Consider the following 25347-nt stretch of genomic DNA (forward strand, 5'->3'; position numbering starts at 1 on the left):
TAGTTTTACGGAAAGATAATAAACTACCCAATGTCATTGACATTCAACACTTGCAATGAGAATTCTGTTTGTGTTTGTATCATGTCTGCTAGGCATCTATTGAGACCAAAGGACTGTCTGGAGCCAAACTAAAGTTCCCATTCTCCACCAATATTAATGTGATAAACTAATAAACGATGAAAGATCTTGAAACAGACAACAAGAGGAGACTAGGTAGGGAGTTGCCGTTGCTCTTCCCGGGGATGCACATTCGACTAATGAAATTAGTAGTAGTGGCGTATCTTGCTCCTTTTTTTTGGTTAGTTAGTTAGACATGCTTACACGAGCAAGAATTCTTCCGCTGAATGTGTGCCTATCCTGCCGGAAAGACTACATCACAGCTCACCACTCCCAGGGGACTGCGTTGCGACCCTCAGTCTACAACGTGGGCGCTCAAGTGGTACCTTGCGTCTGCTTTGCCAGTATCAACAGCTGCTCAGCTGTCACATATCTCCCATGGATTCAATAGAGCTCAGACACTGGTTCTGCATTTGACTTTGGAGATAGACTTGGACAGGGATGCATGCAGGCGCTTCATTAGACATTAGTGCTTGTGGCACTGGCATGAAATATCTGTCTGGACAGTGACCTACATGCCTAATTCACCTCCAGTTCATGGAATGATTTATCTCATGATATGGGTCAACCATATACTTTAGAGAGCACTAAGGCATGGCTTCCTGTATGGTCAAAGAAAGCATCATAGATTTAATGTTCACATATAACGCCTTGGATGTCAATTTTTATTTAAAAAAAACAACAACTTTTATTTCAACTGGTGTTGGCAACATACCAATACGTTTTTTTTTGTTTGTTTTTATAAATGAATGTCTTACCTTTTGACCACCAAATCTTTAATAAAAATAAACATTATTGAAGGTGACTAACAACAACTATGGTAATGTGTGCCTTATTTAATCAAAATATATAAGGTCATATTTGTATACATCATGAAACAAAGCTTGAGAGAGAGAGAGAGAGAGAGAGAGAGAGAGGCAACAGAACTACATAAACTCACAGTCTCCATGAATGAACCAAACATAAAAAAGCCCCATCTTTGATGTCTGTGAAAAAACATGATGTGTTTCTGTTCAACAGCTCATGCAAATCAACTTAAACAAACATGAGTGGATCTCTTTTAGAAAAAAAATAGAAAAAAATCTACCAAAAGCAGATATGATCAAAATTATTTCAAAATCCTGAAAAATGACTTCCAAATAAAATCCATAGAACTGAAAATATAATAGAAAATAAAACATAAAAACATATCCACCCGAAAATAAATAAGAACAGCCATGCATGAAGCACGGCAGATACTATTTGGAAACTGGATGCAGCGTTTAGTGGATGTTGGTTGTGTGTATGACACAGAGGTGAAGTTCCTATTCACATAGATTCCTTGTTTCATGCTTCTCATACAATCCATATGAATCCAGTTCTTAGAGACGTGTCCTCTATTAGTCCTAGTCAGAAGACCACCGTCTCCTCCTTCCCCTTTTCTTTCATTCAGTCCTTATATCATCAGTCCTTTCTTCTCCTCTCTTTGCCATTAGTTTCCTCATCCTCAGTGATGTGCCATAACGGTTTACATCTATATATATTTCCCTTTCGTTGTTTGGTACATAAAGTAAACACTTTCGGGTCGTCGTTTGGTTGAAGTCTCTTACTGGGCAAACAGGAAGGGGAGGAGCTTATGCAGGATCAGGAGAGTGATGAAGAGGAATGGGTCAGTGGTGGTAATGGCTCCAGAACCTGGCCAGACAAAGAAAACCAGAGGGGGTAGAAAGGTCAGTGGAAATGTGCTTCAAATCTAACCTGCACACAGAAACTGAGGAGAGATACAGTGTTAAGACAGTACCATGGATGCCTGGCTGTGGTGAATGGGAACAATGGGGGATCCTCCAGAATAAAGGAAGCTCACAGTAGCTCATGATGGCTATTAACTCCCTGCGAGGAGTAGAATTCTGTATTACCTGGGCCATATTTCACACAATTATAGCTGACAAAATGGCAGTCGCAGAAAATCTCAAATCTACTTTCGTTCACGCTTCTGCTGCCACTTGCAGACAAAGGTGAGATAGAGGTGAGAGTTTCATCCACATTGCCTGGCTACCTTTGAGTAGATGAAATGGCAGCATCTACTTATGCTGATGGTTTTGCACAGGAAAGGTGGGAGACATCCCGGGGTAGAACCTGGCTATGAGGAATAGTGGCCCTTGGATATAGCTCCTAATCCCTGTTTGACACGTTTCATTTCCTGTTTGAGCAGTAGAGCAACTGCTGGCTAAAAGCTGTTTCATTACGACACACGCACACTCTCTCACACGAGCACACATGCTTGTTTACACACACACACACACACACACACACACACACAAGTGCAGAAACAGACACGCACGGTTACACGAAAAACAGACCCCAACAAACAAAAATCAGGCCAGATGGATTTTTCAGATCACACACACGCACGCACGCACACGCACACACACACACACACACACACACACACACACACACACACACACACACACACACACACACACACACACACACACACACACACACACACACACACACACACACACACACACACACACAGAGAAACAAGCGTAATGAGTCAATGTTTAACTAGGCTGGAGTTTCTGTGACAGCTACAGTGTGAAACAGCAGTCTGTTTTTTCATTCTCGTGCCTTCCCCGGGCCATGCCCCACTACACGTCCATACACCAACGTTTCCATCATCCCCCAGCCCAAAGACACAGCATCAACTCAAAGACATGAACTCTACCACACGCAAGCAGGGCAATACACGTGCTTAACCGTGACTTACAAGACTCACCCGGAGCCAGGCCAGCTGTCTTAATCCCAAACAGAACTGCAGTGAATTCAGGACAAAATGGCGTGAGTGAGAAAGCGTTAGACCAAATGTCTTTCTCCGTACTTTGTTGATTTGGTGATTGGCTCTAATCTTCGCATCAATTCCCCTTGTTTCTCTCACATTCCACTTCTATTGTTTCAATCTCTCATGTCCCTCTAGCCGCTCTCTGTTTATGTCTCTGGCTCTGTACCTCTTTGTAAACTGTATCTGTTCTTTTGTGTCCCACCCCCATTATATTTTTTGCCACATTTCTCTTTCTTTGCCCTTTAAAATCTCTCTCTAGCTAACAATTGGATACCATGAAAAGGGGGTAATTTTTTAGTTTTTAAAAATAAATAAATCTCTCTCTATCCGATCTGCACTCTCTCTGTCTTCCATGGTCATTGAGTAGATTGGCTGTAGAGTGATGGACAGCATCTGGACAGGGCAGCTTATCGGACCCTCCTCACCAAGGATACAAATGACAGGTGTTTATTTGAGGCTATCTGGAGGCAGCCGGCTCTGACGATCCCTGTCAGTCACCCTGCCCCTCGTGATGCACCCCACCTCAGCCCCAATCAGACCCTTACAATCACCCCTTATGGCAGATGCTTACACAGACATCTTTAAAATGTCCAATCCAATCTAAATTTGTTGAACAAATGATTTCCTGAGAGAAATCGTGATAACATACAACCACATTAGTATTAGAAAAGCACTTTGGGATTGAAATGTGGAAACATAGCAGGATTATCAGTTATGATATTGGTAAGGACCAGAGGACTGTGTCAGATCACCTTTTGAAATGGGTTAATCACGCAATGTGTGAATGATCCACATCTGTTAAAAAGGTAATATCTGGTGTTGATAGATATTAATTTAGCACTGGGAAAACCCACACTTTTCAGGTACACCGTTTGAGAAACCAGAACTTCTTCTCACACACTGATGCCTTTAACCTGTATATAACATCTTTGGCACAAAACTCTATTCTATGTTCTATTCTACTCGATTCTATAGAATATTCTACAACTTCATCAGATTCAAGGAAACGCTATTATTTACATTAAATCAATTGGTTCACCCTGTGTCATCTGTGGCAATGTTTATCAGACACTCTCCTACTCAGACAATTAAAATATGTGTTCATTGTAGATGGAATTCGGGTAAAGTTATGTTAAATACAAAGGTCAAACAAAAGCCATGAAAATAACAAAATGAATAAACCCACACGAATCAGCTAAAACCTGAGAACTTCTCCTAGGACCATTGTAGCCAGAATCACTCCGCACAGCAGTCACAGCACAGCAGTCACCAAACGTGTAACACCAAGGCATTACTCCATCCACACTCATCCCCCTACTGGAAGCACTTCATAAGAGAATAGAAAACATCAGGGATTGTAACATACTCTCTTTCACGGAAACATGGCTCTCTCGCGATATGCTGTCAGAGTCGGTACAGCCACCTGGACTCTCAGTTCATCGCGCAGACAGGAATAAACATCTCTCTGAGAAGAAGAATGGCGGGGATATAGGTTTCATGATTAACGACTCATGGTGTAATTGTAACAACATACAGAAACTCAAGTCCTTTTGTTCACCTGACCTAGAATTCCTCACAATCAAATGCCAGCCATATTATCTCCCAAGAGAATCCTCTCAATTATTGTCACAGCCGTATATATCCCACCTCAAGCCGATACCACGACGGCCCTCAAGAACTTCACTGAACTTTGTGCAAACTGGAAACCATATATCCCGAGGCTGCATTTATTGTAGCTGGGGATTTTAACAAAGCAACTTTGAGAAAAAGGCTACCTAAATTCTATCAGCATTTCGACTATAGCACTCGCAATGGAAAAACACTGGACCATTGTTACTCTAACTTCCGCGATGCATACAAGGCCCTCCTCCACCCTCCACCCTGGTCAAATCTGACCATGACACCATTTTGCTCATCCCTTCCTATAGGCAGAAACTCAAACAGGAAGTACCCGTGCTAAGACTATTCAATTATTTTCTGACCAATCGGAATCCACGCATCAAGATTGTTTTGATCATTGGGATATGTTCCGTGTAGCCGCAGAGAACAATATTGATGTATACATCACAGCCTGGTATGGCAACTGCACCGCCCACAACTGCAGGTCTCTCCAGAGGGAGGTGCGGTCTGCACAATGCATCACGGGGGAAATTAACCGCCCTCCAGGATACCTATAGCACCTGAAGTCACAGGTAGGCCAAAAAGATAATCAAGGACAACAACCACCTGAGCCACTGCCTGTTCACCCCGCTACCATCCAGAAGGCGAGGTCAGTACAGGTGCATCAAAGCTGGGACCGAAAAACAGCTTCTATCTCAAGGCCATCAGACTGTTAAACAGCCATCACTAGCACAGAGAGGCTGCTGCTTACATTCAGACTTGAAATCATTGGCCACTTTAATAAATGGAACACTAGTCACTTTAATAACGCCTCTTTAATAATGTTTACATATCTTGCATTACTCATTTCATATATATATATATATATATATATATATATATATATATATACTGTATTGTATACAGTATATATACATCTATTACATCTTAGCCTATGCCGCTCTGACATTGCTCATCCATATATTTATATTTATATATTCACATTCCATTCCTTTACTTATATTTGTGTGTATTAGGTATTTGTTGTGCAATTGTTAGATATTACTTGTTAGATATTACTGCACTGTCAGAACTGGAAGCAAAAGCATTTCGCTACACTCGCAATAACATCTCCATGTGTATGTGACCAATACAATTTGATTTGATTTGATTTATTTGTTTACTCTCATAAGAGCAAACACTGCTCCAACTCCAAATTCACATGACACTCTGTCGGGATCTGTCTTGTTTATCTTTGAACCATGTTTTAGTACCAGTGGATATCTCTCTGTAGGAATGACATTGATTTGCCTTGAGGTTCAGATGATTCTCCCCTGAGTTTTGAATCAATCAAAGCATACACTTAACCTCAGAACACCTCAGTGTCTGTAAGAGCATCTGTCTACTGCAGATAAATCATTTAGCCAATATTTTACATCCAATGGAAATGCAGGTTTGTGAGAGTAACCTCGACCTTTAGAAATGCAATTAATTCAATAGTCTATTTAACTGCCGACAATCTGCTATACTTCATATAACCCACCACATTCATATATTCGTAAACTAAAACCTGGACATTGGGTTAAAAAGTCATCTGTGGTGTATGAAGTGGGGGTGTTGAAATTTGGCAAATGAATGGGCCCAACACATTATTTGGAGATCGCATTCCAGCTCATTGGGGCCAAAGGGAAGCAGAAACAATATACATTTCATACAGTGTACAACACTAGCTATGACTCAGCTACATGCCCTGTTCGCACAATAATTACTGTCATTAGTACACCAGCGCTGTGAGGTTGGAAGGTTCCACACTGGATTTCTCTTCTCTCTCTCTCTCTCCCTCTCTCCCTCTCTCATTTTCTCCCTCAAACATTAGCAGACATTGAGAATTGACCTAAAACAGAACCCCTTGGTTAGATACAAGTGTTTCTGTAGAGTAACAGCTATGCACTGTGTAGACCTGTAACTAATGGCCATTAGGATGACATCACTATTCTCAAAGGTTACGGTTGGCATCTGCTAGAAGGGGGATGGTTAGGGATCGCATATGGGGGAGAACAAACAAAGAGAGACGGAGAAAAAAAGAGGGAACTATTGACAGATGGTTGACATTGTTCTATTCGTTTAATTGGACTGAACATAAGGATAGAAGGATTTTGTATGATATTTTCTCTGGTGTGTGCCTAAGTTTGTCATCATGGATAGATACAGGTCAAAATTCAACATTCTCTTTCGTTAGGGGGAGGTTGAACTCCAACAGGATTCCTCACCACAAGGAAACAAAAAGCCTTGGAAGTTCAATAATACAAGCTGAGGGCGAGGCAAACAAGGCCTCCTCCACCACTTCACCCTCAGCTTGCAGTGCGCCATAGGTTTTTTAACTCTGACTGCTTGGGGTAGCTGCAACAGAGAGAACTGCTACAGAGATCTACCATTATGGATAGCCAGCTACCATTGTTCTCTATGTGTCATGTAGTGTCTTTCCTTATAGGTGAAAGTGACCACTCATTTAAGTGAGAACTCTCTACCACTTATCCCACTGTCTCGCGGTATTGGATGAGCTATAGGCAGCAACACAAAGGCCCAATAATAATAGAGTAATGTAAAGTTCACATAACCATCCAGCCATCATCTATCACAGAGATGACAAAACCACCACAGTGTCTTTTGCCAGGTGAAAACAATGAACGGAAGTCAATCAACACCACATTGGGAGAAGTAAAGTACCTTCCCGCACAGTCTGACAGTTACCTAACACTTGTCATAATTATCCTTGGAGAGGAGACTGACACCTGAAAAAACACATCAGCCTGTTAACATGCAGACACACACAGTGGTCATTACCTCAGACGAATGTACTCTCTCACATTGCTACCTCCCTCGCCAAGTCTTCACAAACGGACAGGAAAAACAACCATGTCCAATATACAGTTTATAATATTTCAATTAATTGGAACCACATTTGATAGTAATGCAACTAACAGGCATACCTGGCATAAACACACACACAAACACACATAGGATGAGATAGACTGGGTGTTTAATGAGGGATTGAGACAGCTGTACTCTTGGTAGCTGTACTCCCAGCCAGAGACAAGTACTCTTGGGTAGGTGTATTTGAGTGAGCTCTTGCATCACTACTGTCTGGCTGTCCTATTGCTCTATGCCATCCTCCTCACCTCCTACCAAACAAGCTCACCTGCCAAGTCATTGCTCCCGAACTGCTGAGTGAACACAGTCAGTTTTTAATATTTTTTCATATCCTATTGCATAGTCAACTGCTCCTACTGCTCTCTCTCTCTCACACCTCACTTTCATTGTGAATAATACAAACAGCAACATTATTGAACTAACTCCCACAATTACAGTTGAAGTCGGAAGTTTACATACACTTAGGTTGGAGTTATTAAAACTCGTTTTTCAACCACTCCACAAATTTCTTGTTAACAAACTGTAGTTTGGGCAAGTCGTTTAGGACATCTAATTTGTACATGACACAAGTCATTTTTCCAACAATTGTTTACAGAAAGATTATTTCACTTATAACTCACTGTATCACAATTCCAGTGGGTCAGAAGTTTACATACACTAAGTTGACTGTGCCTTTAAACAGATTGGAAAATTCCAGAAAATGATGTCATGGCTTTAGAAGCTTCTGATTATTGACATCATTTGAGTCAATTGGAGGTGTACCTGTGGATGTATTTCAGGCTTACCTTCAAACTCAGTGCCTCTTTGCTTGACATCATGGGAAAATCAAAAGAAATCAGCCAAGACCTCAGAAAAAGAATTGTAGACCTCCACAAGTCTGGTTCATCCATGGGAGCAATTTCCAAACGCCTGAAGGTACCACGTTCATCTGTACAAACAATAGTACACAAGTATAAACACCATGGGACCACGTAGCTGTCAAACCGCTCAGGAAGGAGACGCGTTCTGTCTCCTAGAGATGAACGTACTTTGGTGAGAAAAGTGCAAATCAATCCCAGAACAACAGCAAAGGACCTTGTGAAGATGCTGGAGGAAACAGGTACAAATGTATCTAGGTCCACAGTAAAACGAGTCCTATATTGACATAACCTGAAAAGCTGCTCAGGAAGGAAGAAGCCACTGCTCCAAAGCCGCCATAATAAAAGCCAGACTACGGTGTGCAACTGCACATGTGGACAAAGATTGTACTTTTTAGAGTAATGTCCTCTGGTCTGATGAAACAAAAATAGAACTGTATGGCCATAATGACCATCGTTATGTTTGGAGGACAAAGGCGGAGGCTTGCAAGGTGAAGAACACCATCCCAACCGTGAAGCACGGGGGTGGCAGCATCATGTTGTGGGGGTGCTTTGCTGCAGGAGGGACTGGTATACTTAATTAAATAGATGGCATCATGAGGGATGAAAATTATGTGGATATATTGAAGCAACGTCTCAAGACATCAGATGAAGTTGAAGCTTGGTCGCAAATGGGTCTTCCAAATGGACTATGACCCCAAGCATACTTCCAAAGTTGTGGCAAAATGGCTTAAGGACAACAAAGTCAAGGTATTGGAGTGGCCATCACAAAGCCCTGACCTCAATCCTATAGAACATTTGTGGGCAGAACTGAAAAAGCGTGTGCGAGCAAGGTGGCCTACAAATCTGACTCAGTTACACCAGCTCTGTCAGGAGGAATGGGCCAAAATTCACCCAACTTATTGTGGGAAGCTTGTGGAAGGCCACCCTAAACATTTGACACAAGTTAAGCAATTTAAAGGCAATGCTACCAAATACTAATTGAGTGTATGTCACGTCCTGACCTTAGTTCCTTTTTTATGTCTCTATTTTAGTTTGGTTGGGGTGGGCATTCTATGTTTTGTGTTCTATATTTTCTATCTCTATGTGTTGGGCCTGGTATGGTTCCCAATCGTTGTCTCTGATTGAGAACCATACTTAGGTAGCCTGTTTTCCCATTTTGAGTTGTGGGTGATTATTTTCTGTTTAGTGTTGTGTGTGAGTACCTGACAGAACTGGTGCATTTGGTTCTATTTTTGTCTTGCTTCAGTGTTCCGGTTTTAATAAACAGCATGGACACTTACCACGCTGTGCATTGGTCCGATATTTCCTACTCCTCCTCAGAAGAGGAGGAGAATCGTTACAGTGTATGTAACGATTCTAGGAATAAATCTCAGGAATTGTGACAAACTGAGTTGAAATGTACTTTGCTAAGGTGTATGTAAACTTCCAACTTCAACTGTACATCCACAATGTGGAATATTTCCACAAACCAAATGTTCCTTTTAATCACGCAGTCCGTAATCAATATAGATAGTCAATAAAATTCTAATTAGAATATTCCAGTGAATTAGTTTGATGATTATTCAATTAATGATCAAAGTATTAGCGGTTCACATTGTAATTGGCTTTCAGATTGGCCTATATACAGGTTGATGTTGTGAAACAAGTGAGACGAATTACTGAGATACGTAAAAAAGAATAATATTTCAGATGAATTTAAAGTAAGGGAAAACAGTATTGTATATTATGCTTGGGAGGTGCCACAAACAAAGAGATGTGATGAGATTAAAATCTTTACAATAATATTATGTTTCTAATGTTGAAAAATGCTGGGATTAGTAATTGTGATTCCATGGAGGGTTGTTTTCACAGTTCAAAGTTTCAACAAGGTTCCGTTTCACTGCTATGTAGTAGATTTTCTGTTCGTGAACTGAGAACCTAGAGGAACATTCACAGCTGTGCAGTCACCACACACTCCACTCTGAATTCATGATAGACAACCTCCATCCCCAAAGTGTTAGTTAGCCACTGATCTTCCATGGGACTATCTATCTGGTTCCCTGTGAAGCACTGGAGAATGGTGCACTGCAAGTTTATGTTATCACAGCAAGGCCGCAAAACCCCCGGATGAAAAATGAAAATGTGAGAGGCAATTTGAGACACCTGACAGTGTGCTGAGGGCCCGGCTTATCTGCCACATGCCCGTGGCATTTCCCCTTTAATATTAATTGTTTCTGCCACTCAGCCAGATGACATTGCAGAAAAGTGACAGATGCACGCATTTCCGAGAGTCGGGCAGATCACATTTTTTCCCCCCTCAGCTGTCGTTATTGTGGTAAGACAGGAGAGGGCCAATCTTTCAAATATGCCAGGGTGCTTTTTAACCTTCACAATCTGTTGACAAATATGTTGAGGGGTTCACTTAAAATAAAAAAATAAAAAGCCAAGACAAATTCTGTGTCCCTCCGTCAATGTAAAAGTGTCAGGGAGGCACTTTCACATGAATTAATTTGCTGTATTTGATTTAGTCTGACAGAGATACATGACGAGAGACAGAGAAGCAAATATTGACCAGCCAATTTGAAGTAATATAGCAGCCATGAGCAAACAGTAAAATATGAAAAATAATATCCCTCAGATTCTCCTAAATAAACAGGTGAGCTTGCCCTGCTCTGTCATGTACAATCATGTTTAAACAACAAGCCCAGAGGTCAGTCTGTAATACCTCTAAACCTTAGAGGATGTTGTTTTTCGATACTAAATCAGAATTTAGAACTGAAGCACACAAGTATTACTACTCAGTATGAGGCATATATGGAAGTTGGTCAGTCAATTCAATTGCCCTGACAATGCCTGACCTTAGCTCGTTGTGTAAGCAAAGCAGAGCACAATTGTATTCAAGTCTACCAATCAAACAGTGAAAAGGATTCTGATTTTAGAATTTAAAATGAGAGCCTAGCAGTAATATTGAAAAATCGATGACATTAGACTATTTGGACATTTAGGTTAATATATGAGAGAGAGAGAGAGAGAGAGAGAGAGAGAGAGAGAGAGAGAGAGAGAGAGAGAGAGAGAGAGAGAGAGAGAAGAGCCCGTGAACTGGCAGTGGTATTGTTTGATTTTCTTGCCAAATGGCCGCCTCTGTCTCGCTTCGCTAAGGACAGGGCTGGCCGAGCATGCTGATTCCACAGTGCCAGTTCCTAGGAGAGGGCATTTAACGTGCTCCAGGCTATGCTCACGTCCACAGTACATGTCCAGGATGGCAGCATCAGTGTTATGAACAGTCCAACACGAGGAGGACTAACAGCATGGTGCCATTCTATTAGCTTGGTGTGTTTTGCATGATTACCCCTCGGTTGGCAGTTAGCTTCATTCAGAAAGTAAGGGATTCGACTCAAATAGAGAAGACCAAATGGATCCCTGGCCTCTGGATGAGAGAGTCTGCTAAATGACTAACATGTAGAAGTAAATGTATGCACCGATTACTAAATTGCACAACTCTGTTGGTTACATTTTTAATAGAAATCAAGGCTCTGTAGATGGCATTGGCTTCAAGCATACATTTAGATCTACGTGTTGTTGGGTGACATTACTGAATCAGAAGTCTGGACTAGTTGTGAAAGCAGAGGTGAAGCACTGCACTCAAGGACACAGGTAGAGTTGTAAAACTGTAGAAATGTTTCCCCTGGAGTCCTCTCCTCCAGTCATGGCCCACCAGCTTTCCTCCTCTGCCCTGAGGACAAAGCACCAGCGAGGAGAGAACAGCCATCCCGACTCGCCACAACATACGTTGAGCAGGTCTTTCTAAAAACCCTTGAGGACCCCCAAGTAAAGAGGTCACAACCTTGGCAACAGCCTATCATTAGAGGAGGGGACTTTTCTACATTACCCTGCAAACCACCAATGCACTGACAGCAATAGCCAGGAAAGAAGAGGAGAAGTCTGGACACATGCTTCCAGCCAGAGAAACGAACATGGTCTCCCTGGCTGCTTTCACACCATGTCTGTACACACACACAGGCACAATCAAAACATACATCAGCAAACATGCTAATGCACATAAACAGACAAGTGTGATCCCACATACTGAGAAATAAAAGTATCCACCTTCCCTATCCCCAGCCAGACCACCACTACGCCAGCAGCTGTAAGTCTGATATGGCAGAACGGCGAATGAAACTCTCCTGCGGAGTCTGTGAAATTTAATTATTCAGCAGTGCGCTTCATCGATCAGTAGCGAGTCTGGCGTGTGAGATAACCCCATGTTCGCTCTCTCCAAAGGCTACATTAAGGCGCTCTCACGTTATAATGTGGAGATCATGAGGAGACATATCCATTGTGAATCATATCTTCATCATTTCTTTCTCGGTATGGTGGACACTATAAAGGCAAGAACATGTCACTCTCCTCAGTGGGTAATTGTAAGTATTCACCCCCCTTTGGATTTTCCACATTTTGTTGCATTACATAGTGTGTATGAAAATGATTAAATTGTGATTTTTTTGGGGGGGGGTGGGCATCGAGCAAGACAAAAATATTCCAATATCAATGTGAAAGAAACATTCCCCCAATTTAAAAAATAAATAAAAAGAAAACACAAATTTACCTTGATTAGATAAGTATTCACCCCTGAGTCTGATAAAACCAAATCATATATGTTAGAAACAGCTTCTGCAGTGGTTACAGCTGTGAATCTTTCTGGGTAAGAGCTTTCCAGATGGTTTGTGAAAAACTGTAACATGGCGACTCAGGAACATTCACTATCTTCTTGGTAAGCAACTCCAGTGTAGATTTGGTCTTGTGCTGTAAACTCAGCCAAAAAAAGAAACATCCCTTTTCAGGACCCTGTCTTTCAAAGATAATTAGTAAAAATCCAAATAACTTCACAGATCTTCATTGTAAAGGGTTTAAACACTGTTTCCCATGCTTGTTCAATGAACCACAAACAATTAATGAACATGTACCTGTGGAACGGTCGTTAAGACACTAACAGCTTACAGACGGTAGGCAATTAAAGTCACAGTCATGAACACTTAGGACACTGAAGAGGCCTTTCTACTGACTCTGAAAAGCACCAAAGGAAAGATGCCCAGGGTCCCTGCTCATCTGTGTGAATGTGCCTTAGGCATGCTGCAAGCAGGCATGAGGACTGCAGATGTGGCCAGGACAATAAAGTGCAATGCCCGTACTGCAAGATGCCTAAGACAGCGCTACAGGGAGACAGGACGGACAGCTGATCGTCGTCGCAGTGGCAGACCAGGTGTAACAACACCTGCACAGGATCGATACAACCGAACATCACACCTGCGGGACAGGTACAGGATGGCAACAACAACTGCCTGAGTTACACCAGGAACGCACAGTCCTTCCATCAGTGCTCAGACGCAATAGGCTGAGAGAGGCTGGATGGACTGAGGCCTTGTAGGTCTGTTGTAAAGCAGGTCGTCACCAGACATCACCGGCAACAACATCGCCTATGGGCACAAACTCATCGTCGCTGGACCAGAAAGAACTGGCAAAAAGTGCTCTTCACTGACGAGTCGCAGTTTTGTCTCACCAGAGGTGATGGTCGTATTCGCATTTATCGCCGAAGGAATGAGCGTTATACCGAGGCCTGTACTCTGGAGCGGGATCGATTTGGAGGTGGAGGGTCCATCATGGTCTGGGGGGGTGTGTCACAGCATCATCGGACTGAGCTCGTTGTCATTGCAGGCAATCTCAATGCTGTGCATTACAGGGAAGACATCATCCTCCCTCATGTGGTACCCTTCCTGCAGGCTCATCCTGACATGACCCTCCAGCATGACAATGCCACCAGCCATGCTGATTGTTCTGTGCATGATTTCCTGCAAGACAGGAATGTCAGTGTACTGCCATGGCCAGTGAAGAGCCTGGATCTCAATCCCATTGAGCACGTCTGGGACCTGTTGGATCGGAGGATGAGGGCTAGGGCCATTCCCCCCAGAAATGTACGGGAACTTGCAGGTGCCTTGGTGGAAGAGTGGGGTAACATCTCACAGAAAATATTGTGCAGTCCATGAGGAGGTGATGCACTGCAGTACTTAATGCAGCTGGTGGCCACACCAGATACTGTTACTTTTGATTTTGACCCCCCTTTGTTCAGGGACACATTATTCCATTTCTGTTAGTCACATGTCTGTGGAACTTGCTCAGTTTATGTCTCAGTTGATGAATCTTGTTATGTTCATACAAATATTTACACATGTTACGTTTGCTGAAAATAAACACAGTTGACAGTGAGAGGACATTCCTTTTTTTGCTGAGTTTATGTTATTGTCCTGCTGAAACATGAGTTTTTCTCCCAGTGTATGGTGTAAAGCAGACTGAAGCAGGTTTTCCTCTAGTATTGTGCCTGTGCCTAGCTCCATCCTGTTTCTTTTTATCCTGAAAAACTCCCCAATCTTTGCCGATTTCAAGCATGCCCATACCATGATGCAGCCACCACCATGCTTGAAAATAATGAGGCAGTTACTCAGTGAAGTGTTGTGAAGGATTTGCCCCAAACATAAGTCTTATATATATATATATACACAGTGCCAGTCAAAAGTTTGGACACACCTACTCATTCAAGGGTTGTTCTTTATTTTTACAATATTTACATTGTAAAATAATAGTGAAGACATCAACACTATGAAATAACACATATGGAATCATATATTAACCAAAAAGTGTTAAACGACTCAAATTATATTTGATCTTTTAGCTTATTCAAAGTAGCCACCCTTTACCTGGGGCGGCAGGTAGCCGAGTGTTTAGAGCATTGGGCCAGTAACAAAAAGGTTGCTGGATCGAATCCCTGAGATGACTAGGTAAAAATCTTTCGCTCTGCCCCCGAACAAGGCCGTTAACCTACTGTTCCCCGGTAGGCCGTCATTGTAAATAAGAACTTCTTCTAAACTGGCTTACCTAGTTAGATAAAAAAATATATATATATTTTTTTTGTACATATCTTGATGACAGTTTTGCACACTCTTTCCCTCAACCAGCTTCATGAGGTAGTCACCTGGAATGCATTTCAATTAACAGGTGTGCATTGTTAAAAGTTAGTTTGTGGAATTTCTTTCCTTCTTAATGCATTTGAGCCAATCAGTTGTGTTGTGACAAGGTAGGGGTGGTATGCATAAAATAGCCCTATTTGGTAAAAGACCAAGTCCATATTATGGAAAGAACAGCTCAAATAAGCAAAGAGACAGTCCATCATTACTTTAAGACATGAAGGTCAGTCAATTTGGAAAATGTCAAGAACTTTTAAAGCTTCTCCAAGTGCAGTCGCAAAAACCATGAAGCGCTATGATGAAACTGCCTCTCATGAGGACCGCCACAGGAAAGGAAGACCCAGAGTTACCACTGCTGCAGAGGATACGTTCATTAGAGTTAATTGCACCTCAGATTGCAGCCCAAATAAATTCTACAATAACAAGCACATCTCAACATCAACTGTTCAGAGGGGACTGCGTGAATCAGGTCTTTATGGGCGAATTGCTGCAAAGAAACCACTACTAAACACCAACAAGAAGAACAGTCTTACTTGGGCCAAGAAACATGAGCAATTGACATTAGACTGTCCTTTGGTCTGATGAGTCCAAATGTTTGATTTTTGGTTCGAACCGCCATGTCTTTGTGAGACACAGAGTAGGTGAATGGATTATCTCTAAATGTGTGGTTCCCACCGTGAAGTATGGAGGATTAGGTGTGATGGTGTGGGAGTGCTTTGCTGGTGGCACTGTCAGTGATTTATTTTGAATTCAAGGCAATCTTAACCAGCATGGCCACCACAGCATTCTGCAGCAAATAACCATCCCATCTGGTTTGCGCTAATTGGGACAATCATTTGTTTTTCAACAGGACAATAACCCAACACACCTCCAGGCTGTGTAAGGGCTATTTGACCAAGAAGGAGACTGATGGAGGGCTGCATCAGATGACCTGGCCTCCACAATCACCCAACCTCAACCCAATTGAGATGGTTTGGGATGAGTTGGACAGCAGAGTGAAGAAAAAGCAGCCAACAAGCGCTCCGCATATGTGGGAACTAATTCAAGACGGTTTGAAAAGCATTCCAGGTGAAGCTGGTTGAGAGAATGTCAAGAGTGTTCAAAGCTGTCATCAAGGCAAAGGGTGGCTACTTTGAAGAATCTCAGTCAGTTTTCAGTTAGGTCAGTTAGGATCACCACTTTATTTTAAGAATGTGAAATGTCAGAATAATAGTAGAGAGAATGATTTATTTCAGCTTTTATTTATTTCATCATATTCCCAGTGGGTCAGAAGTTTACATATACTCAATTATTGTTTGGTATCATTGCCTTTAAACTGTTTAACTTGGGTCAAACGCTTTGGGTAACCTTCCACAAGCTTCCCACAATATGTTGGGCGCATTCCTCCTGACAGATTTGGTGTAACCGAGTCAGGTTTGTAGGCCTCCTTGCTCGCACATGCTTTTTCAGATCTGCCCACATATTTTCTATAGGTTTGAGGTCAGGGCTTTGTGATGGCCACTCCAATACCTGGACTTTGTTGTCCTTGAGCCATTTTGCCACAACTTTGGAAGTATGCTTGCGGTCATACTCCATTTGGAAGACCCATTTGCAACCAAGCTTTAACTTCCTGACTGATGTCTTGAGATGTTGCTTCAATATATCCACATAACTTTCATCCCTCATGATGCCATCTGTTTTGTGAATTGCACCAACAGTCCCTCCTGCAGCAAAGCACCCCCACAACATGATGCTGCCACCCCCGTGCTTCACAGTTGGGAAGGTGTTCTTCGGCTTGCAAGCTTCCCCATTTTTCCTCCAAACATAACAATGGTCATTATGGTCAACAGTTCTATTTTTGTTTCATCAGACCAGAATACTTTTCTCCAAAAAGTACGATATTTGTCCCCATGTGCAGTTGCAAACCGTAGTCTGGCTTTTTTATGGCGGTTTTGGAGAGGTGGCTTCTTCTTTGCTGAGAAGCCTTTCAGGTTATGTCGATATAGGACTAATTTTACTGTTGATATAGATCATTTTGTAACTGTTTCCTCCAGCATCTTCACAAGGTCCTTTGCTGTTGTTCTGGGATTGATTTGCTCTTTTCGCACCAAAGTACGTTCATCTCTAGGAGACAGAACGTGTCTCCTTCCTGAGCGGTTTGACGGCTGCGTGGTCCCATGGTGTTTATACTTGCGTACTATTGTTTGTACAGATGAACGTGGTACCTTCAGGTGTTTGGAAATTGCTCCCATGGATGAACCGGACTTGTGGAGGTCTGCACTTTTTTCTGAGGTCTTTGCTGATTTCTTTTGATTTTCCCATGATATCAAGCAAAGAGGCACTGAGTTTGAAGATAGGCCTTGAAATACATCCACAGGTAAACCTCCAATTGACTCAAATGATGTTAGTAAGCCTATCAGAAGCTTCTTAAGTCATGACATCATTTCCTGGAATTTTTCAAGCTGTTTAAAGGCACAGTCAACTTAGTTTATGTAAAATTCTGACCCACTGGAATTGTGATACTGTGAATACCTCGTGAAATAATCTGTCTGTAAACAACTGTTGGAAAATGACTTGTGTCATGCACAAAGTAGATGTCCTAACCGAATTGCCAAAACTATAGCTTGTTAACAAGAAACAAGATATATATAATTATATACTACATGATCAAAAGTATGTGGACACCTGCTCTTCGAACATCTCATTCCAGAATCATAGGCATGAATTTGGAGTTGGTTCACCCTTGTCTGCTGTAACAACCTCCACTCTTCTGGGAAGCCTTTCCACTAGATGTTGGAAAATTGCTTTGGGTACTTGCTTCCATTCAGCCACAAGAGCATTAGTGTGGTCGGACACTGATGTTGGGCGATTAGGCCTGGCTCGCAGTCGGCATTTCAATTCATCCCAAAGGTGTTTGATGGGGTTGAGGTAAGAGCTCTGTGCAGGCCAGTCATGTTCTTCCACGCCGATCTCGACAAACTATTTTTTTATGGACCTTCCTTAGTGCACAGGGGCATTGTTATGCTGAAACAGGAAAGGATCTTACCCAAACTGTTGCCACAAAGTTGGGAGCACAGAATCATCTAGAATGTCTTTGTATGCTGAAGCATTAAGACTTCCCTTCACTGGAACAAAGGAGCCTAGCCCAAATCTGCTAGGCCATGGAAACCCATTTAATGAAGTTCCCAACGAACAGTTATTGTGCTAAAGTTGCTTCCAGAGGCAGTTTGGAACTTGGTAGTAATTGTTGCATATGAGGACAGACCATTTTTACTCACTAGTGGTTTCAGCACTCTGCAGTCCAGTTCTGTTAGCTTGTGTGGCCTACCACTTCACATCTGAGCCATTGTTGCTCCTAGACATTTCCACTTCACAATAACAGCACTTACAGCTCATCGGGCCAGCTCTAGCAGGGCCGAAATTTGACGAACTGACTTGTTGGAATGGTGCCACGTTGAAAATCACTGAGATCTTCTGCCATGCCATTCTACTGCCAATGTTTGTCTATGGAGATTGCATGGCCGTGTGCTTAATTTTATGCACCTGTCATCAACAGTTGTGGCTGAAATAACCGAATCCACTCATTTGAAGGGGTTTCCACATACTTTTGTATATATACAGTATATGTAGTGCATTCTGAAATTATTCAGACCCATTCACTTTTTCCACAAGTTTATTACGTTCCAGCCTTATTCTCTAATTGATTCAATTGTTTTTTTTACCCTCACCAGTCTACACACAATACCCCATAATGACAAAGAAAAACTGTTTTTTAGAAATGTTGCTAATTTATAATATGTAAAATGTAATATCACATTTACTTAATTATTCAGACCCTTTGCTCAGTACTTTGTTGAAGCACATTTGGCAGCGATTATAGCCTCGAGTCGTCTTGGCTATGACGCTACAAGCTTGGCACATTTTGTATTTGGGGAGTTTCTCACATTCTTCTTTGCAGATCCTCTCAAGCTCTGTCAGGTTGGATGGGGAGCGTCGCTCCACAGCTATTTTCAGGTCTCTCCACAGATGTTCGCCTGAGTTCAAGTCCGGCCTCTGGCTGGGCTGCTCAAGGACATTCAAAGACTTGTCCCGAAGCAACTCCTGTGTTGTCTTGGCTGTGTGATCAGGCTCGTTGTCATGTTGGGAGGTGAACCGTAGTCACAGTCTGAGGTCCTGAGCTCTCTGGAGCAGATCAAAGATCTCTCTGTACTTTTCTCCGTCCATCTTTCCCTCAATCCTGACAAGTCTCCTGTCACAGCCATTGAACTCTGTAGCTGTTTGAAAATGGCCTGGCCACCATGAGGCCAATGGCCTGGCCTCATGGTGACATCACTGAACAGTTTCCATCTTGTCCTGCAGCTTACTTCAGAAGGACAACTGTGTCTTTGTTGTGTTTGGGTGGTTTAATACGTCATCCACAGCATCATTATTAACTTGACCATGCTTAAAGTGATATTCAATGTCTGATTTGTCATGGTCAACAATCTACCAATCACTGCCCAGTCTTTCAAAAGCTCCCTGGTCTTTGTAATTGAATCTGTGGTTGAAATTCAATAGTGAGGGACCTTGCAGATCATTTATGTATGGGGGTCAGAGGAAGGGATAGTCATTCAAAAATCATGTCAAACCATATTATTTCACACAGAGTGAGTCGATGTAATTTATTATGTGATTTTGCCAAAACAAAAGAGGTGAATACTTTTGAAACAACTGTATTTTAGTTATTTCATTTGTAGGCCTATTCATTTGTTAACCTTAGTAGAATATTCTTTTCACTTTGACATTATGGAGTATCTAGGATACCCACTGTATATATACACCTTCCCTCACTCTCCATAGTCTGACTATAGGCATATATGTCCCAGCATGTATCATTTGTATTTATTTATTAAGAGAAGATGAACTAATCAATACCTCCACTTAAGAAACACTGCCCTGTAAGCAATATAATTCCATGTAACATGTGTTGTACTCTACAAGCATCATCAAATGTATTATTTAAAAAAAATATATATATTATTCAATGACAATGAAACTGTCAGTGTAATTTATCATTCACTTTAAAAAGGGACAAATCACTGGTCAGAATGACATGCTACTGAGGGTCTGACTGGAGATTGAGGAGAAACACACACAAACTCCCGTATTCTCGCCCTATATCACTAGGTGTCACTGTTGCACTTTAACTTACCTGCTCCATGCTGCTGTCGGAGGATGGCCGCATTGCCGGGCCTCGGAGAAGCTGAGGACTTTGCTGCGGAGGCAGTGGTCGTCGTGCTGGCGGGGAGGGGGCCATGTCCTGCTGGAGGAGGCACGCGAGGCTTTCCCTGACCCGGCTCAGAGGTAGCCCGCCCCCCTGCCACCGCGTCCTTGCTGTTCCTCAGTGGCCATCTATTCTGGATGTGGGACACGGCCTCCTCGGCCACCATGCCATCACGCGGAATCACCCGGAGGGTGGCTTGGACCTTGTATTCCTGAGTCTCGTCGGAGTACAAGTCGGAAACTCGGCACTCGTACACCCCCTCGTCTTCCTTCCGCACCTTGGACAGACTAAGCCTGTGAGATATGGCGCTGCCCTGCACCCTCACAGTCTACAAAGAGAAACAGAAAAGGAGAAATTGCTACATATACAATATAACCTGTTGGTTTCAACAATAAATATGTCTATATCAAAGTAGACTAGGCCAGCCACTCATTAGACTACTGCCACATATGTATCACACGATGAGGGCATATGCGTTTGATAGCCGAAAGCCCTATTATCCAAAAATTCAGAGATTTAATGCTGCCTGTTGTTTGGCAAGTGTCGGAATATATTTCAAAACAAGATGAGGCTATATGTATATTCTAAAGGCGACATGATAATGGTGAGCCAGCCAGGTTGGAGACAACTGTACAAAATGGAGTCCTAAGTCTAGAAAAAAATGCTTGGAAAAATTCCCACCAGAGGCCTGGCCAGTTACCTCCATAACTTGTGCTAAATTATTGGCCTTCGGCCTTCATAGTGCCACTTGGCCATATCATGTGGCTAGCCTTGAATAACAAAATACACATTTTATTGCTTAAATGCATTATGGCACTTAACTGTGCAGCCATATCCAAATACTAAAAAAAGCGAACATTTGAAGAAATCAGATAGATATCTCCACTATGATGAAGTTTTAACGTGAATGCTTCAGCTGGACGTGGTCAGTGACAAAAGGAAACACTTACGCTTATCTTTGTGGCATCCTTTTGAGTGACCTGAAACCAGAAATGTGTCGAAGTGTTATGGTCAGCCAGAGACACAAGACTGCATAATACTCTCTTGTATAGCAATTACACGTTTGGATATGAGCCTCACCACAATGGAATTCCCTCTGTGCAGTTTTGCATCGCTTTCGACAGTGTAAAATAGTTTCTACAACTGCGCGCATTAGAATCAGCAGCATGGACAGCAACAGTTGCGCTGTTACCAAACGTGTCCCAAACAGCGTGCATTGACATCAGCACCTTGGACAGGGACTACTGGATTAGCTCTCAGCTGTCATAAATAGTCGTTTGTGTTTTCTAGTGCATGTTTAATGTGGTTAAATAACAGAGCAGAAACTACAGATGGGGTTGTTCAATGTCCATGAGTCGATTGCAACAGAGGCGCAGAGGGCGTAATCACATCACAGTTATCCAACAGCATTATGGAATATTCCAACACGGGCATTTCCGCCGCATGCATGAGAACTCTCCCTGGACTTATTTTAAAAGCCAACAAATGCTATTTGTATCATTAGTTGTGTCGTCCCCCCTCCCGCCCACCCCAATACACCCCCACCCTTCTTAATATAAATGGCCACACAGTGTTAATAATCTCCAGTATTTCCACTCGCATGCATTTAGATGGCAACATGTTGTAATAAAGTCCATAAAATAAATAGCGACATATGTCGTACATATGGCGATGCCATCATGAAATGATTGCACACAGCCGTAGCTGCCAGTGTCAATCACTTTTGGTGCAACTTCGAACATTTAAACAGACCCCCTCTCAGTAGCTGCCCGGGAGCAGCCCAACCTGCCTTCCCTGTCATGGGGACAGCATTACCTTGGCTCTGTTCGCAGGAGCGCTTATTTGCAGTTCGTGTACATGTTCTTTAGGTGTTGTCTCCTTTAGGTACCACCACTGGATCTCAAGCGAGAAGGGCGATGATCCGATGGCCCGAAAGGCGCACGGCATCTCAACATCTTCTCCCTCACTGACACTCGCATCTTTGGGCACTTCAGTAAATGTAGCTACCATTGGGAAGAGACAGCAGATATAATAGATTAAATGGTGGAATAACAAATGAACAAAGGTCTGAGATTACGTAGCCTCATGACAGACAACTGAAATGCGCTTTAGTGATATCCGTAACCAAATTGATCTTTATTCCGCAATACAATCATATTCAGGTTGCCATTCAATCTAAAATATCAGTTTATAATAGTATAAGACTTAAAATAGACAATGAAGCAATGACGCAAAGGTAGCCTACACAACTAGGCATATTAGCGTTATGTGACCCGTGCACTGTGAATTGAAATGACCATGGCTTTTGATATAACTTGTAACACAATAAATACAAGTATTTGGTCACCATGAAATTACTAATTAGTGTTGCTTTACGTGTTTTGAGAGATCATGTTCATTTAGCATTAGGTTTAGCATAACTGAGGAGATGTGGACATTATGTATAACTCCCGAAGCACAGTCTTGACATGTGTTCGTCTAATACTTTATTCCTATCAATCTATTCTCTCACCCATGTATCATTTAATCGACAACGTCATTAGATGTTTTTTCTTATAACGATCAAGTTACTGCAGCAGAATAATGCGCTTGACTTCAAATAATGACCGGGTCCGGTCCATATCACAACAGCTTGAAATCAAAAATCTAACGACAGGGGCTGTTCGTTTGACAGCATTTGTGTTGACCATCAATAGCACGGCATGCCACGATTGACAAAGTTAACTTACCATTTACACAGAAGAACAAGGGTGCGTTGAGAATTAAATAATAAAGGACGCCGTTGAGTCCTCGTTTTTCCATCTCATAGATAGGCTAGGGCAGTTAGATTAGAGAGCGCGTAAAGACGGTCATTTGACCACAAATGTATCTTTATAACATCAGCATTTCCATTTCCATGATGGGCAAGCGTTGGTCTCTGATCTGTTGGGTTATTTGTCTGCTTTTCCAAAGATTTAGGATATTTCACAAGATCCAAATAACGTACTCCAATATGTTTTCCTGCCAGCCAGGCGAAACACGTACAATCCAAAGGTGCGAACCAGAATACCCTCTCTTGATTAGTGAGAATGTTCTGCAGCTACTCTATATTCTGTTATTATCCCTTTATAACTGTGTGATTCCTTATTTCCTGATGTGCTTCAGGTCGAACCCAAACTTCTTCTCGGCTGAAAGAAACCTGCTCATTCTGCTTTCCACATGAAGGGAAGGTTTCCCGGGCACTTCTCCAAGACCCATTACATAACCATCCTTGTGTCCGCTCCCATAAAGAGGACCTGCCGAGGACGAGATTCCCGTGTTTTGTACTAAGACCTGGAGGATCAGTAGATAGTTCCCAGCTTCGCGAGCGGATCCCTTTGCTTTGTGTGCGAGTGCATATCAGCGAGGAGGCGCTTTAGCATTTCCAAACCCAATAACTTAGTGTGGCATGCGCGCGACGCCACGGATAGCCTGACTCGCGTTGAAGCCTAATCAACCCTTCCCTCAAATCAACGCGCGGCTCAACCTATGAGGACAATTCTCACAACCTGACGTCCAAACGAAATGTCAACCCTTAAAACATGTAGAATCAAGATGATTCATGCTGTTTTCTCTCCAAAATCAACAAGCCACCCTAAAATTAGCCATACAGTAAAAACAGCAGTGCTTTAGACAGCCTCCGGTATTATAACCACCGGGATAATCCGTATTCCCTAAAACAGACATTGTGGTAATTCGGATTAAAATCAATCTCACTATGATATTGAACCATTCAACAAAGTCTTGCTCCTATTTAATCATTTTGTGCTATTTGCTTGGAAAATAAATACGTAATTAAGTCAATGTCACCTAATACATGTCATAACGGTTTATGGTTTGATGATTGTGATGATTGGTGTGACCAGCCTGCTGTGACACACACACACACACACACACACACACACACACACACACACACACACACACACACACACACACACACACACACACACACACACACACATACACACACACCACCTATATGGAGTATGGACCATGGTGGATTGCCACCATTATTGCTTTAATCTAGGGTCTTTCTGAGATGCTTGGATGGTGCAGCAGACTGATCCCCTGGCTGAATCCTAAAACGGCTCTCACAGCTGCCAAGCTGCCAATAATGCATTGCTTGTTCACTGAATTCTTCCCATTAGCACTTCATCCAAAGCTAGTATAGAGTGCTAGAGTCAGAGAGAATTGGGAGAAGAGGACGTGAGAGCTAGAGAAAGGGTTGACTGTGGGAAATTATGACTTCCACTAGTTTTAACAGTAGCGCTCAATTCATTTTGAATAAAGAGTTATGCTGGAAGGTCCATTTCAGTTCTGATGGCCTCATTGTTTCCAGGAGCAGCATTGGTGCTGTCCCTTGACAATGAGTTAGTGTCAGGAGACTGACATTCTCTTTCCTTAACCAGAACCCCTCTACGTGCACTTACAGGCTCATAATATCATTTGCAGCAAGCCTTGTACACACACTTGTACTTGCACACAGATACTGTAGGTCAGGGGTATTAAACTCTTACCCTGTGGACAGTTACAGATGGTTTTCTGCTCTACCTGATAATTAATTACACCTACCTCGTGTACCAGGTCTAAATCAGTCCCTGATTAGAACAATAAAAACAAACAGTGGACCTGGCTTCGAGGTCTAGAGTTGAGTTTGAAGGCTGTAGACCATACTGCAGTTTGTGAGCATGCTCGTACTGTAAACTGCACCACGTACAAACTATAAAGTAAAAACATGTACTAGATGAATCAGGAAAA

The 25347-nt window shown here is 42.4% G+C and overlaps 1 protein-coding gene across 1 annotated transcript; it reads right to left on the reverse strand.

Moving 5' to 3' along the window:
* Positions 1-733: 733 nt before the first annotated feature.
* On the reverse strand, positions 734-24060 carry vstm2b (V-set and transmembrane domain containing 2B). Its single transcript, XM_024418713.2, has 5 exons — positions 23298-24060; positions 22384-22571; positions 21519-21548; positions 20497-20896; positions 734-1791 (listed from the first exon to the last, which is right to left on the reverse strand). The coding sequence occupies exons 1-5, from the start codon at positions 23368-23370 to the stop codon at positions 1703-1705; spliced, it is 780 nt and encodes a 259-aa protein (XP_024274481.1). The 5' UTR covers positions 23371-24060; the 3' UTR covers positions 734-1702.
* Between the last annotated feature and the right edge of the window lie 1287 nt (positions 24061-25347).

The sequence above is a fragment of the Oncorhynchus tshawytscha genome, linkage group LG04 (assembly GCF_018296145.1).
Source record: "Oncorhynchus tshawytscha isolate Ot180627B linkage group LG04, Otsh_v2.0, whole genome shotgun sequence".
Taxonomy (NCBI): Eukaryota; Metazoa; Chordata; class Actinopteri; order Salmoniformes; family Salmonidae; genus Oncorhynchus; species Oncorhynchus tshawytscha.

Coding starts and splice junctions, on each gene's coding strand:
- vstm2b (XM_024418713.2), bottom strand. CDS start 23,370: ATGGAAAAACGAGGACTCAACGGCGTCCTTTATTATTTAATTCTCAAC. Junction 20,897..21,518: donor AGGATGCCACAAAGATAAGC/GTAAGTGTTTCC, acceptor TTCTCTTTGTAG/ACTGTGAGGGTGCAGGGCAG. Junction 1,792..20,496: donor CCGACAGCAGCATGGAGCAG/GTAAGTTAAAGT, acceptor TTGTCTGGCCAG/GTTCTGGAGCCATTACCACC.